The sequence below is a fragment of the Phalaenopsis equestris genome, unplaced genomic scaffold (assembly GCF_001263595.1).
Source record: "Phalaenopsis equestris unplaced genomic scaffold, ASM126359v1 Scaffold000002, whole genome shotgun sequence".
NCBI classification, from domain to species: domain Eukaryota; kingdom Viridiplantae; phylum Streptophyta; class Magnoliopsida; order Asparagales; family Orchidaceae; genus Phalaenopsis; species Phalaenopsis equestris.
This window is the reverse complement of record NW_018164444.1, coordinates 43,174,516-43,189,025: the sequence shown is the minus strand read 5'-3', so window position 1 is coordinate 43,189,025 and position 14,510 is coordinate 43,174,516. Positions and strand designations below refer to the sequence as shown.

Here is a 14,510-nt window from a genome sequence, read left to right as displayed (position 1 = left end):
AATGTTGGCCTTTAAAAGAGAAGCATAATAATAAGTTAAGTGTTGCCGAGATGAGAATGATTAGGTGGATGAGTGGCTTTACACTTAGAGACAAAATGCGGAATGAATATATTCGTGATAGGGTTGGTGTAGCTCCTGTGACGGCCAAAATTAGAGAAAGTCGTCTTAGATGGTTTGGTCACATTAAACGTCGACCATCTGATGATCCGATTAGGAGAGTAGATGTTTTAAATTTGACTTGTGTTAAGAAAGGCAGAGGTAGACCTAGGAAGACTTGGGCTTATTGTATTAAAAATGATCTTAATTTACTAGAACTAAATGAAAATATGACACTAAATAGGACGCAATGGAGAAAAAGGATTCATGTAGCCGACCCCACGTAGTGGGATTAAGGCTTTGTTGTTGTTGTTGTTGTTGTAATTTTTCGATTCTTACATTACGTGCCTTAATGTTGTTGAGGATTTATAGGTTGAAAAATTACATTAGTTTGTGTTGTTCTCATATATTTATTATATATAATTATTGAATACGTTGTATCAAAGAGGCATTGTGTCTCAAAATTGCAATGATTGGTTGTATTGATTGATCTTAAGTGTCTAGGGTTTGCTTCTAGGGCATTATTTTACTTTAGGGAGTGTGTGATGTGACATAGTGCTTTCCACCTTGTGATACCAAATTTGTTATAACTGCTCGATGAATGAGATGAATGAGATGAATGAGATTGTTCATTTTGATAATTCTGATTTTTGTCTCTGCGAGAGTTAAGAAGACCATCACTTCTCTAGCAAGTGGTGTATGAGTGGATACATTTGCATGGTAGAAGTTCATTTTGAATAAGCCTCAGTTGATATTTGTTAGGTGTGATGAATCTCATGCAATATAGAATTGATGTCATGCCTGAAATTTCACTTTGAATAAGCCTCGGTTCATATTTGTTAGGTGTGATAAATCTAATGTAATATAGTATTGATGTCATGTCTGAAATGTAAAAATAATGAGCATTGGACACATAAGTTAGCATACACATTTTTACAGTTAGGTGTGAGGGGATTCTCCCATTCAAAAGATCCATGTAACGCATGAATTTAAATTTAAAAAAATTGTGCCAATGTCTTGGAGAAATATATATCATAGATGCTAAGCATATATAAAAGGTCTATTGCATATAATTACATGTGGTTGATTAGAAATATGACGAGGATAATCTTTTAAGTTGAATACAAACCTTCATATGGTCTGTTGGATTGAATCGATCATGCAAACCCAATTCAATCCACTACTTCCCATTGCCATACGGAACTGATCAAAGACAGCTTACAAGCCTTATGAGGCGACAATCTAAAACGATGATGAGGTAAGAGAGAAGAATGCACAATTAATAGCAATTGAGATGGAATGAGGCGACAATCTAAAACGATTTCTGGTCACACAATATGCTAGTAATAGGAATGAGAAGAAGAGCTCTTAATTCATTGGTTGGCAGGATCAGTTATGGCTACAGTGGGGTCAATCAAGATAAGCTGGACAAGGTGAATATGGAAAGAATATTTGACATCTCACTCTTCTTATTACACCAACTATCATCATCATTTTCTTCCTAGACCATCTATGGCATAATTCAAGTAGTTAACACTTTATCTTTTAAGAGATAACGTTCCCTCTCCTATATAGGAAGCTTTTCTTAGCACTAGTTTTAAGCTTCATTTAATTGTTAATATATATTATAGAATATGTTTTACTCATTTATAATTTTTCATGTGTTCATATTAATTTGATGAGACTCATAATTAAATTTTTCAAGCTACTTGTTGAATAAACTCTTGTGATGTTTTTACGCATTATTTGGTGTGAAATAAATACTGCTCATAAAAATCATAGACTCATCTTATATGTAATAGATGTTAATTATAGAGATTACAGTCCTTGTTAATCTTTCTCATGGCATAATATTTATATAGTATATGCTTGCACGCATGAAGGATGTAAATGTTCATAGTACTCTTTTGTTGATATGATTGACGACCAACAAGAGGGATGGATCCATAGAGTGATGACACTTTTAAAGGTCATTGGACTACTAGGTGGGTGAAAATCTTCCTTTGTTTAGATATATTGGTGAATTGAACATACTTATATATTAATACAAAAGGTATAGTTAGTAAATGAGTAATTTATTAGTGCATAAATATAACACGTATGCAAGTTAATGTTCTAATATTTGAAGGCAATAATTGCTATTATGCATGACTTCTTATGAACTATGTTACATTGTGAGGACCATTGAACTGTTTTTATACCTAATAATCTCCCCTTGTAATTTTATAAGTTTTACAATATAACATCAAACATAAATAATTACTTTTTAATTGAATATATTTATGCCTTATATTTTTTCATCATACATTAGCCACTAGATTTCATCTACTGACTTCAAGCTTGTTTCTTACCAAATCACCTATTAATTTTTATGATTTTAGATTTTTATTTGTCAATCATTAAAACAAGAGTTTCTAAACTCATGCTTTAGCTATTAAGAGAAGGTGATTAAGATTGTATGTTATTTAATTGATATAATAACAATTCATTTCCTTATAGAGTTATAGCAAAAGTTAGGTTCCATACAATTTAGCAAATAAATTAGTAGATGTTACTCATTTTAGATCACCTAATATTTTATTTTTGATGGATTATTATCATTATATTTATTGGATTAGTTTAGATTTATCAACTCACAGGATTACCACTGCGGTATTACTCTAGGCCCGCGAAGGCCGGTTGAAACAATTATATTAAAGATACAATTTCAGATTAAATGATTGGTCCAGAAAGTAATTGTTAAGGTCTAACCTAAATTAGTTCTCAAGCCAAAAACAAACTTTTTAATGACTTGAAGAAACCCTTCAATAAAAAGAACAACTATCTAGGCAGGACAATGAGGATAGCCCCACTTTTCAACACCAAAGTTTTTCTTTCTTTCTAAATTCATAATTATTGAAATTAGCAACAGCTATGGTACAAAATATCAATCTGAAATCTAGAAATTAAATTTCAATTAGCAATTTCTTGAGAAGGACAAATTTAAACAAGCTAACTTAGCGAGCCTCACCGGTTTCCCCTTGTAGAGAAGAGCAATAAGAGTGCCAAATAGAGGTTTTCCTGCAGAGAGAGACACCATTTCAAACATTGCTTTTCACCACCAACATTGCCATACTTTTGAGGCCTCATATTCGCAGTCAACATACCAGTAATGAAGCTCTTGGTGCCATCAATAGGATCCAAAACCCAAACATAATCAGCATAATTCTCCTTGCATCTCCAGCCATTCTCCTCCCCAAAACTGACACAATGTCACTTCGAAAAAAAAAAAAAAACGGAATCCTACACTCTTTTTAAGGAAAAGAAAAAGCAGCTTACATCGCATGAGATGGAAAATTCTTCATTATAATCGAGCACATCGACTCCTCCGCATCCCTGTCGGCGATAGTCACAGGACCTGCAAGCAAAAAAAAAAAAAAAAACATTTTTATCCCTTCATTCTCCCAGAACCCTGAACCCTAAGGTCGTTGGCCATGGCAGTACTCACTAAGATCGTCCTTGTCAAAGATTGCGAAGTTTTGGCGGAAGTGCTTCCGGATGACCTCTCCAGCAGCGTCCGCCATCTTGTTTGCCACCGAAGAGAACCGGTCTATCTCTCTATCCATCATTGGCGCACCGGCGCCAGCGCTGACCATTACTGTTCGGCGAGAATCCAGCCGGCTGCTCCTGCACTTCTGCGGACTACGAATCCGCCCGACAGGAAATGAATGCTGGTCTTTGTTTTTCGGCCAGCGAAGGCGCCGAGAGAGTTTGGGGCTGGAAACGAGGAGAAAACAAGATTGAGAAGACATGCTTCTCTCACACAACTCCACAGAAGTGGTGTTTCTACTGTGGAGGGGAAACCTCTCGCGATTTTGTTTTGGGCTAGTATTATTGGTTTCTATAGGTTTGCTGCCGTTTGTTTCTCTTGATAAAAAATAATAATTTGTAAATTGTAAACTTATAGTTTAAGTAGATTTAATAAACCTTGTCAATAAAAATATATGTAAATAAAATAGAGATTAATGTGCATCGAAATTGTGAGAGGGCTTATCTAGGGGATATCTAATAGTTCAAAAGAAAAGAAGTACAATAGAAGAGGTTCAACTGACAGAAAACTAAGAGGCTTGCTTATGCGATTTGATGTAGCCCTCCAAGTCAATGTCAAAGTTCAATTGAGTTAAGAGAAGGATAAATGGATGATTGATCGATCTGAATCCGAACCAATCAGACTAAAACATGACAAATAAGTATTCGAACAAACTTTTATAAGAAAGACAACCAAAGGCAGCAACCTAACTTTTGGTTGATCCGACCTGAGGAAAAACCCAGTTTCTCAATATCATCAGTCATCCCATAAACGTCTCGAGGCTCCCCATCAGTTGCCCAGAATTGACAATGCAATAGAGTTTTATATTCATCTCATAAGTATTTCTTGTAGTGACCTGAGGAAAAACCCAGTTTCCCAATATCATCAGTCATCCCATAAACGTCCTTGAGACTCCCCATCAGTTGCCCAGAATTGACAATACAACAGAGTTTTATATTCATCTCATAAGTATTTCTTGTAGAAGAACGAGCTACCTATCGGGTTACGATGATTCACCTTCTGTCTGATGTCTTGTCTAGCTCCACCAATAGAGACTATTAGCTCAGGGATCGAGGTCAACAACTAGACTAGATTAACCAGTTGGCAAAGTTTAGCTAATTGAATCAGTCTTGCCGACTTGAAGTCAATCAAGCTTAGTCGATAGACAACACAGCTCATCCTAATCGACTATAGCGGCCTCATCAAGCTGAGGGAAAAAAAGCTCAATCAACCAAGCTAGAGAGCAATTGAGTGATAAACTCGTTTATATAAAATACCTATAATATCATGTACAATACCATCAAACAAGTGGCGAAAATATAATATCACTATGTTGTACCCTCTCCCCAATAAAAAAGGAGATCACTTTATTAGAAGATTGACAACAAGTATTATTGTTCATCAATGTTCACTCATCTTTCTCTCCCCCTCTCACTCCTTTCTTACATTTATTCTTTAGGTGTGATTCGTGGACAAATTAGGACATCATAAAAGGTGTGGTGAGTGTGCATCCTGCCACAGATAAGAAGAGAAGAAATGAACAAAGAAGAAACTCATAAAAAAGACACTAATAACATAGACTACACAAGAGAGTTTATGAACCAGCATATCCAGAAGCTGAAGGATCAATTGTTGGATGCTATTCGAGAAGCACTTAGTCGGGGAAGAAAGTTGTATCCTCAAGAGAAAGGGATGACACCCAAAGGTCGAAAAGTCCCTTTGCTCTGGAAAAAGAAGAAGACTCCCAGTACCTTGATAGTGTCAGGTTGGCGCCAATCGACAAACATCGATTCAAGAGTAAGCACCCCAACAACTTGAGAATGCATTTTCTTGGCAAATCTCTGAGGCCCACCCCTACAGAAAGGTTCAAGATCTTGACATTGAAGTTCTATAAGACATTGATTCAAGAGTAAGCACCCCAACAGCTTGAGAATGCATTTTCTTGGCAAATCTATGAGGCCCACCCCCTTAGAAAGGTTCAAGATCTTGACATTGAAGTTCTATAATGGCAGGATCGATCTAACCGACCACATAGCCTCGTTTAAGTCAATTGAGTGTCTGCTGAGAATCGCCAACAAGTTGAAATGACGTCTCTTCTTCACCGCGCTAACAAAGTCGACCCTCAGGTGATTCAACACATTATCACCATGACTGATCGCGTCGTTTGTTAACCTCAAGAAATATTTGTGGCATAGTTTGTCACGCCTAGAAGCTACAAAAGAATTTGCAGGCCCTTCTGCATAACTACCAATGGTAGGATGAGAGTCTTCACTCGTTCATTACCCCGCTTTTCATAATGAGATGTTGGAATTGCGGGATGTGGAATCCACAGTAGCTCATTTCTCCCTAGCTTAAGGGCTGAAGAAAGGACCATTTTGATATGCGCTAGCGATCAAAGATGCTCGTTGAGTTGTTGGATCTAGTCAATAGATATTAGTAATTATTCAGAAATGAGCAAGTAAACCACCATCCACCAAAGAAAATTGATCATGGAAAAAGTTGGGAGCTGAGACACAATCCTCATCGAAAGGCTCATGAAGGAACTCAAATTACCAAGTGATCGACAGAGCATACCATCGAGGGAGTCAGACCTAATATACTGACCAGCCCCTAGCTTGACAATGAGAATGCATTCTCGTTTCAATTTTTGTATTTTTTTTGTCAAGTTCATAAAATGTTTCAACAATTTTTTAATTATACATATATTCGTAGATCTGTTTACTACTAAAAAAATTTGGGAAGTTCATTCAAAGGATCATTGAATTGATCGACACTCGGGAAATTCAAATCAACCAACCAACGTTGGTTTCACCCGAGCGACAAAATTAAAAATGAAGCATGGCATACGCTTGATAATGATTTTTCAAAACTGAAAATGACACATATTGTCCTGTAGGTAAAGACTTTCTAAAATCGGCAGCGGTGAATAAATATTTGATCAATAAAAATCTTCTAAATTTGACCGATAGTGAGGATTAATGTCTGATCAAAAATTTATTGAAGGACTGACCCCACAATGCACAAGCATCAATAAAAACCTATGTCTTCTACCTCAAAATGGGTCAAGCTCTGGTGGTCATTCCCTATTGATTAGTGATAAAATATGTGGTGGATAGTGTATAAATTAACCCAACACCAAATCTCAATGGTTAGCCCCATGAAGGTCGTCAATGTTTCACTTAATATGCCTGGTCTAAGGTGCGGCCCGTCCAAGATGACGATCTAATCGAGGGATCGAGGAATGGTAAGTGTAAATCTTGAGTTGGGAACTAACTCAACAAGACCAAGCGAAGGCATTCTTAAAAATGCCAAGTCATCAATTATCTAAGGAAAATAATAAATGCTATAAAGATAAAAACACAAGAAATGAAGGTGATAACTGATCTAAAGCATCATTTTATTTTATGATGAAAAACTAACAAAGAATTTTTTTTCAATGAATTTTCTATTCTTTTCTTCACAATCATTCAAAAAGAAAAAGGAAAATTTCTCCAAGTCATGTGTAAACCTAAGATGAGTCAAATATTCAAGGACCCACTGTCATATTCATTGTTGTCCTCCTCTTCCTCATCCTCCTCCTCCAAGACTAGAATAATATAGTATATTCATTGTGGTCCTCCTCTTCCTCATCCTCCTCCTCCTCATCCTCCTCCTCCAAGACTAGAATAATATAGCAAATCTATTCAAATTGACCCACTTGGGAGAGACTAGCTTCGCCTTTATCAACCTGCTTATAGCTAAGGACACTCCGACTTTGAGCTGAACGGTGAGAGTCTTCACCTACTGAGGATGGGAAGGGAGCTTAAAAAAATTCTTTTGATGTCTTAATCAACACCAACTTTTCCCTCGGGCATGGTTTTATGCTTAAGCAACCAACATCGACTCCAACAGTTTGAGAACTTCAGCTTCAACTTATTGACGGCAACCATCTTTGCTTGCTTCTTTGTTCCCAAGTTGAATTCGATCAACTTATTGACGGTTGAAGAAACACCATCCTCCAATTCGGGAGCTGTGCCTCTGACTTCAACCTCCTCATTATCAGAGACAAGGATCTCATTGTCATCAAATGCAAAAATCATTCTACACGAAGCATTGAGGATTTTAATTTTATCTGGATTTTTGATATACCCTATTCCAGACTGTTCTCCAGAGGGTCTCTTCTGCCACATTGCCTTCCATAATTTGGCTTGGTGAAAAAACCACTTTTCGGCAACAAACCATCATTCATAAGCTTATTAGCAAGAGGCAATAATAATAAGAAAGAGGGATAACATCTATTTTTCAATTTTCATCTTCCAAAAGTATTACATTGGCATTGACCATTTGAGTATCAACCTTGTAAAACAATATACCCTTTTTTGCATATTTAAATTTGAGAAGTACATTAAGGATACATAATTCATCTGCAGTTTATGCACTCGTAGATGCCAAATGTTTGTAATGGCCCTGCAATACTAAATCGATTGTCAGCACCTCATCCACCAAAAAATGCTCAGAGGAATGAGGAGCCATGATTGTTGATGGTAGCAGAAGTAACTCCTATCTCCTCGTTGGTATCTTCTCGATCATTTCCATGTAGCTCCATGAGTTATCAACCTGCAAATTTTCATCTGTTTCTGAATCTATATTCAACACTACTTCTATTTTAATTTTGGAGAACATGAGAGTGGGAATAACTTATTTCTGTCTGTGTATTTCTGGGGCATGAGACCTTTCCTCATGCCTTAACATCTTCTTACCTTTAGGCAAGGGACGGTCAAAACGGGGGAGGAGCTTGTGGATGTCCCGTAATACTTGAGGTTAGTGAAGATGCTCTCTTAAGAAGGATATAATACTCGACGTAATCATGCACACCTTATTCATTAAGAGAGAGAGGTTGGACATCACCTGAGATGGAGAACTCATGTCCTCCACTCATGTACTTAATGAACTAGTGTAAGGTCAAAGGTATAATCTCATTATTGTGAATCCAAGGGCCTCCAAGAAAAGCTATGAAGGATGTGTTCCCATTTATCACATGAAAATTTGGCTTCACTTCTACATTCTCCGAATTAGAGAGGAAGGGTGATGGACCATAAGGTCTTTTGTCCCTTCTCGTTGAAGCCATTCAACATAATCTTATCCGAACACAATCTTTTTGAACTCAAAGAGAGAAACTCAAGGGTACTGATGTCGATAATATTTATAAATGTAGTGTGATCAATAAGGATATTGTTCAAAGGCTTACCTTATATCATAACCATCACATATAGTGGATGATTATGGTCTGTAGTGCTCAACAAGAGATCTTCCTCGGAGAAGGTGATGATAGCTACATCTTTAACGATACAACTGGTTCTTTCATTATTTCCTTTATATAATAAGATTGGAAGACTTCAGGTTTTAGGAAAGCTTTCGCCAGAGTCTCTCTCAGTTTAGAGGACAAGAGGAGCACATCATAGCTGCTCGGAGATGCAGGCAACCTTTTAAGATGCACCAACACATTATAATCTACATTGCTAGAAGTTTATTGAGTTCTTTTAGGAACATCAAGATGATCGTCAACCTCATGGGTAATGATGTCTTTACTTGTATCTTCTGAACTTGGCTTCATCATTCTTGGAGGAAGCATTTTGTCACTTCTCAAGTGGACTTGTCGGATATCCTCATTAGGGGAGCTAGAGGGATTATCCCTACTGGAACACTCAGCTAGTGTGTCTAGATGATGTCATTTGGGATCACTTGGCAAACATGCATCATCAGAAGAATCACTGAGATTGTCAAGTATGCAATATGTGTTGAAAATGGAAGGCAATCAAGGACATTTCTCCTCTCCCTCACTATTGTTGTTTTCATCGAGTTCATTATCATAAGTGCAGGAATGTACCATAAAAATATGGGACATAGAAGAGCAATAAAGATTATTTCCTTTCATTCATTTTCAAGGTTACAAAATGTGTCACGAGGGATATCAACACCCCATCCTGAACTTAAAAATGCATCATGAGTAAAAGGAGATACAACATCACATGTCTTTGCATCAGTTCTTGTCATGATCAGAGTGGATTCAATAACTTTTGTTGATCCTCTTCAAGAGGCTTCTCTAAGTATTGTTCGAGGGTTTTGATCTCCCTGGCCTTGCATCGTTCCTCAAGCTAATCTTTAAATGTGAAGCAGTCTTCGAGAGTATGCCCTAAGTGATGATGATATAGAAAATAATTGGGTTTCTTGAATATCTTCACCTCTTCTGGCTTCTTTGGTGAGACAATTGCATACTCTGATTGAGTAAATTCTTAAAGATTTTCTTCACACAATTCTTTTTAAAAGGGTAAACTTTGGATTTCTTTTTTTCAAGTGTTTGTCTTTTCCACTTATGAGAAGGTGGGCGAGTAGGCTATGTAGACATGACAGGATTTTTTAGCTTGCTATTAAATGTTGTTAGTGAGATGCTCTCTTTCATCCTCCTCGAAGGACCCATTCCAAATGGATTTTTTCCCTTGGCTTTATCACCGTCATTTTTTATGGTGGCTCGTGCGGTATCCATCTTAATCTCCCTGGCCTTGCATCGTGCCTCAAGCTAATCTTTAAATGTGAAGTAGTCTTCGAGAGTATGCCCTAAATGATGATGATATAGAAAATAATTGGGTTTCTTGAATATCTTCACATCTTCTGGCTTCTTTGGTGAGACAATTGCATACTCTGATTGAGTAAATTCTTAAAGATTTTCTTCACACAATTCTTTTTAAAAGGGTAAACTTTGGATTTCTTTTTTTCAAGTGTTTGTCTTTTCCACTTATGAGAAGGTGGGCGAGTAGGCTATGTAGACATGACAGGATTTTTTAGCTTGCTATTAAATGTTGTTAGTGAGATGCTCTCTTTCATCCTCCTCGAAGGACCCATTCCAAATGGATTTTTTCCCTTGGCTTTATCACCGTCATTTTTTATGGTGGCTCGTGCGGTATCCTTTAAGCTAGCCATTCGTTAAAGTTTGACGATAGTATTCTTTAACAAGACTATGATTGGGCCTTTAATCTTACCTATGAGGGAAACAACAACATGCTACTCTTAAAGTTGGGGTTCACATTGCATGCTGAAATTTTGCAAATGAATATCAAAGTCTAGCAGTGATTCGCCAAAACTCTGTTGAGCTAACATCAAGTTACTCATGGTAACTTGGTGGTGGGCCTCAATGAAGCTCTTTATAAATGCATCCTCTATCTCGAAGAATGTTTTGAAGCTATCACTTGGTAAGTCAACATACCATTCAAATACAAACTCTAACAAGCTAGTGACATAAAGACTAGGTAGCAATGCATCATTGCCACTGATGTTACAGCAGAATACTAGGAATCGAGCAACATGTTGTCAGTGATTTCATCCTTGTTGAATTGTTTAAAGCAAGGATAGACAAACCCTTAAGAAAAAGAATGAAATCGTAAGACTCAAGATATGGTTTACCTTTCTTATAGTATTTTTGCCCGGTTGGGCTGCCAAAGCGACACTAATCCTTGCATCCATTAAGGACTACAAATGAAAATTAAAATTAGTATGTTCTTGTGGACAACATCAGAAGATGATGCGTGGCCATGCCTCGCAAGTGCGGGTGGCACAACAAGTGTAACCGGATACGCCTCAACCTGTATAACAAGTGATTCTACGTCATACCCAAGCTTATTAGCCTTAAACTTGTGTCTTAAACTTGTGTTTTTGGCTATTAAAAGAGCAATTTGATTTTGGAGAAGGGAGATAACTTATTCCTTACTCCTATCCTCATGATTGACAGGAGCGTCATCTTGAATCTCAATAGACTCGTGATGATCCGGCTCATCGGTATCATGGGTGGGATTCCCGCTTGAGGAAGTTCCTCTAGTGGTGACTGACATCACATGGTGTGTATCCATTTCAGAATCATGTAATTCATCATCGAGAAGATCATCCTCATCGATGAAACCTTATGGAATATTAGAGAGATTTCCATTAAAATCATCTTCAGAATCTGCGGTTTCATCTTTGTCCAAGCTGACTATCTGACAAGCAGGTTAAATCTAGATTGAATCTAACGGCCCCATTGTGACCGATCACTCTAGCTGGCCACTCGCATCCAGCCGCCTACCGCCAACCTTCTCTTTGATTTCCAGCTGGCTATTTCAAAATCAGCAAACTATCCTTCGGTTGATAACCTACCTTTGATTAGGGGTGTAAACGAATCGAATAGGAACAAACAGAGCTTGTGTTTGTGTTCGGTTCATTTAAAATTTCGCTTGTTTGAAATAAGCTCGTGTTTGAAATTGTTCGTGAAGTCAATTATAATTTATAAAATTTAATTTTTTAAAATATCATAAATTTTTAATATATAATTATTTTAGATTAGTTTATATTACGAACAATAACGATTCGAACATGAACGAATGTATCACCGTTCGTGTTTGGTTTGTTTAACTATTTGTTTAACTAACCGAATAAAAAAAATTTGTCCACGTTCGTCTCGTTTACTTATCGAACGAATCAAACACAAACTCATTGACAAACCGAACACGAATTGTTCGCGAACAAAGAGGTTTTTTGACAGCCCTAGTGCCAATTGCCTCTACCCGACAACTCGCTTCTCGCTTACAACATGCCTTATACCAACCATTTCAAAAGCAGCAAACCATCCTCTGGTTGGCAACCTACCTCCGACATGCCACCTACCTCCAGTTGACCGATGCTCTGGTCTCATGTCGACCACTTGCTTCCAACCAACAACCTACCTTCCGTCGGCCATCTCAAAAGAAGCAAACCATCCTCCGATAGGCAACCTGCCTCTGGCTGACTGCTGCTCCAGCCGCTTCCAACTGATCGCCTGCTTCCGGCTTGTCACCTGCCTCCGACCATCTCAAAATCAAGGAAGATTTACATACATACCACTCAATTATTATATATATGTTTACATGCATACTACTCTATTGTTATTTTATTATCCCAAGTTCGACAGGAACTCAAAGAGCTCATAGTTGTATGCATTTAAGCTGAACTTGAGAAATTCGAAGTGACCAAGCAAATCAAAGACTCCCCTTCAAGGTCAGCAAATTAAAGACTTTCTTTCGGGGCTAGCAAATCCAAGACTCCCCTTCGAGGTGAGCAGAATCAATGACTCCCCTTTAAGGTTCAACCACTCCCCTCCGAGGCAATCAAATGAAAGACTCCCCTCAATGGCCAGAAAATGAAAGGCTTTTCTCTGGGGTGAACAATTCTAAGACTCCCCTTTGGGGGGAGCAAAATCAATGACTCCCCTTCGGGGTGAGCAGAATCAACGACTCCTCTCTGGGACAAGCAAATCAAAGACTACCCTTCGAGGCAATCAAATGAAAGATTCCCCTCCGGGGCGAGAAAATCAAAGTCCCCCTACGGGACAAGCAATTCCAAGACTCTCCTTCAGAGCACCCAGAATCAACGACTACCCTCCGGGGCATGCAAAATAAAAGTCTCCCCTTTGGGGCGCAGAATCAACTATTCCTCTCTGAGGGGGATCAAATAAAAGGCTCCCCTCCAAGGCGAGCGAATAAAAACTTTCTTCTGGGGCGAGTAAATCAACCATGGCCAACATTTATCACTGCGCATTTATCATAAACAAGTTGCTCAATAGACGTAAAATGCTAATACAAAGGTTAAAAACAGTGGAAACTCTCACTCTTCTTGCCTATTTGCTAAGGTTACAAAACATTTTATGCATTTTTCTTAAATAAGAGGAAATAAAATCACTATTAACTAAGTGATAGATGAAGTCAATAAGACTGACCAAAGGTCATCTCAACCAGTCGAAGGTCAGATGCCAGACCGACAACGCAAATAAAAAATCGACTAAAAAAAGCCTTAAGAGAACATTTTGGGGCCCGAGGAAAAGACGCTCAAATCAAATGAGTATAATTATTGCATTTGCATTTTTAACATTAAAAGTTCCTCATTTTTACCTCAGCTTTACTTCCAAGAAGTAAGAGACTTGGGGGCATTTATGTATCTTCTAAAAATGTTAACGGTAGTAGAGACTGGTCGTCCACCCAACTGATCAGCTTGCCACATCGCCGGATGGACTCAACAATAAAAAGATGTCGGGCATACAAAAAAGTGCCAGATAAATGAAAACATGCCAATGAAAACAATAATAACCGATAACTATCAGAAACACGATGACTTGTAACTCCCAGGGGTAAGTATGTAATTTTCTAGATACCCCATATAATCTATAAATAGGATGATCTTTTTCATGTCAGGGGACTCATATCATTTGAACTTTCTAGCAATTTTGGCACCGCTCTCTCTTTCTCTTGTAACAATTTCTTACAACATATAAAATGAGTCCGAGAGCCAGATAAACACCCCCACTTCGTTCCACTAGGGGTAATCGCTATGTCACTCATTTCTCTCTCTCTCGATATGTTTCTCTCCCTCGGCCCCTACTTTTATGTCTTGGGCGTGGTCTATACGATAAATTTGGATTCATTAGTTATAAAAATAAATAATATTTACGTGTTATTAACAAATTCCCCTTATTTAAATCATGGAGTATCTAATTAACATTAGATTTAAGAGCAAACCAACGTTCAATATCTTATCAAGCTTAATTTAAAACTTAAAAAACACAGTTTCATTTATGAAACAATTTATTCATCGCTTCATATGCCATGATCAATGAAACTTCTCTCAGACCCAAAAAAAAAAAATGTAGTACATTTTTTATATTTTAAAAGAATCAATCTATCATCGAAAGTACTAGAAACAATTCGGAATATTTTCAAAAAAAAATTATTTATTTTTTTTAAAAAATAATAATAATACTTAAAATACATACCAAATAATTTAATTTTTAAAAATATAAAGCAAAAAAAAA

At 37.3% G+C, this 14,510-nt stretch overlaps 1 protein-coding gene across 2 annotated transcripts in view; it reads right to left on the bottom strand.

Moving 5' to 3' along the window:
- Nucleotides 1-3,955, bottom strand: part of LOC110031830 (bifunctional phosphatase IMPL2, chloroplastic) — a 27,425-nt gene extending 23,470 nt beyond the window's left edge. For both annotated transcript variants that reach the window (XM_020735248.1, XM_020735255.1), the window contains exons 1-4: nt 3,584-3,955; nt 3,415-3,493; nt 3,243-3,337; nt 3,107-3,156 (exon numbers count right to left, since the gene is read on the bottom strand). In XM_020735248.1, coding sequence (XP_020590907.1) covers nt 3,107-3,156; nt 3,243-3,337; nt 3,415-3,493; nt 3,584-3,887 — 528 coding nt within the window. In that variant the 5' untranslated portion in view covers nt 3,888-3,955. The remainder of the gene's footprint in view (nt 1-3,106; nt 3,157-3,242; nt 3,338-3,414; nt 3,494-3,583) is intronic.
- Between the last annotated feature and the right edge of the window lie 10,555 nt (nt 3,956-14,510).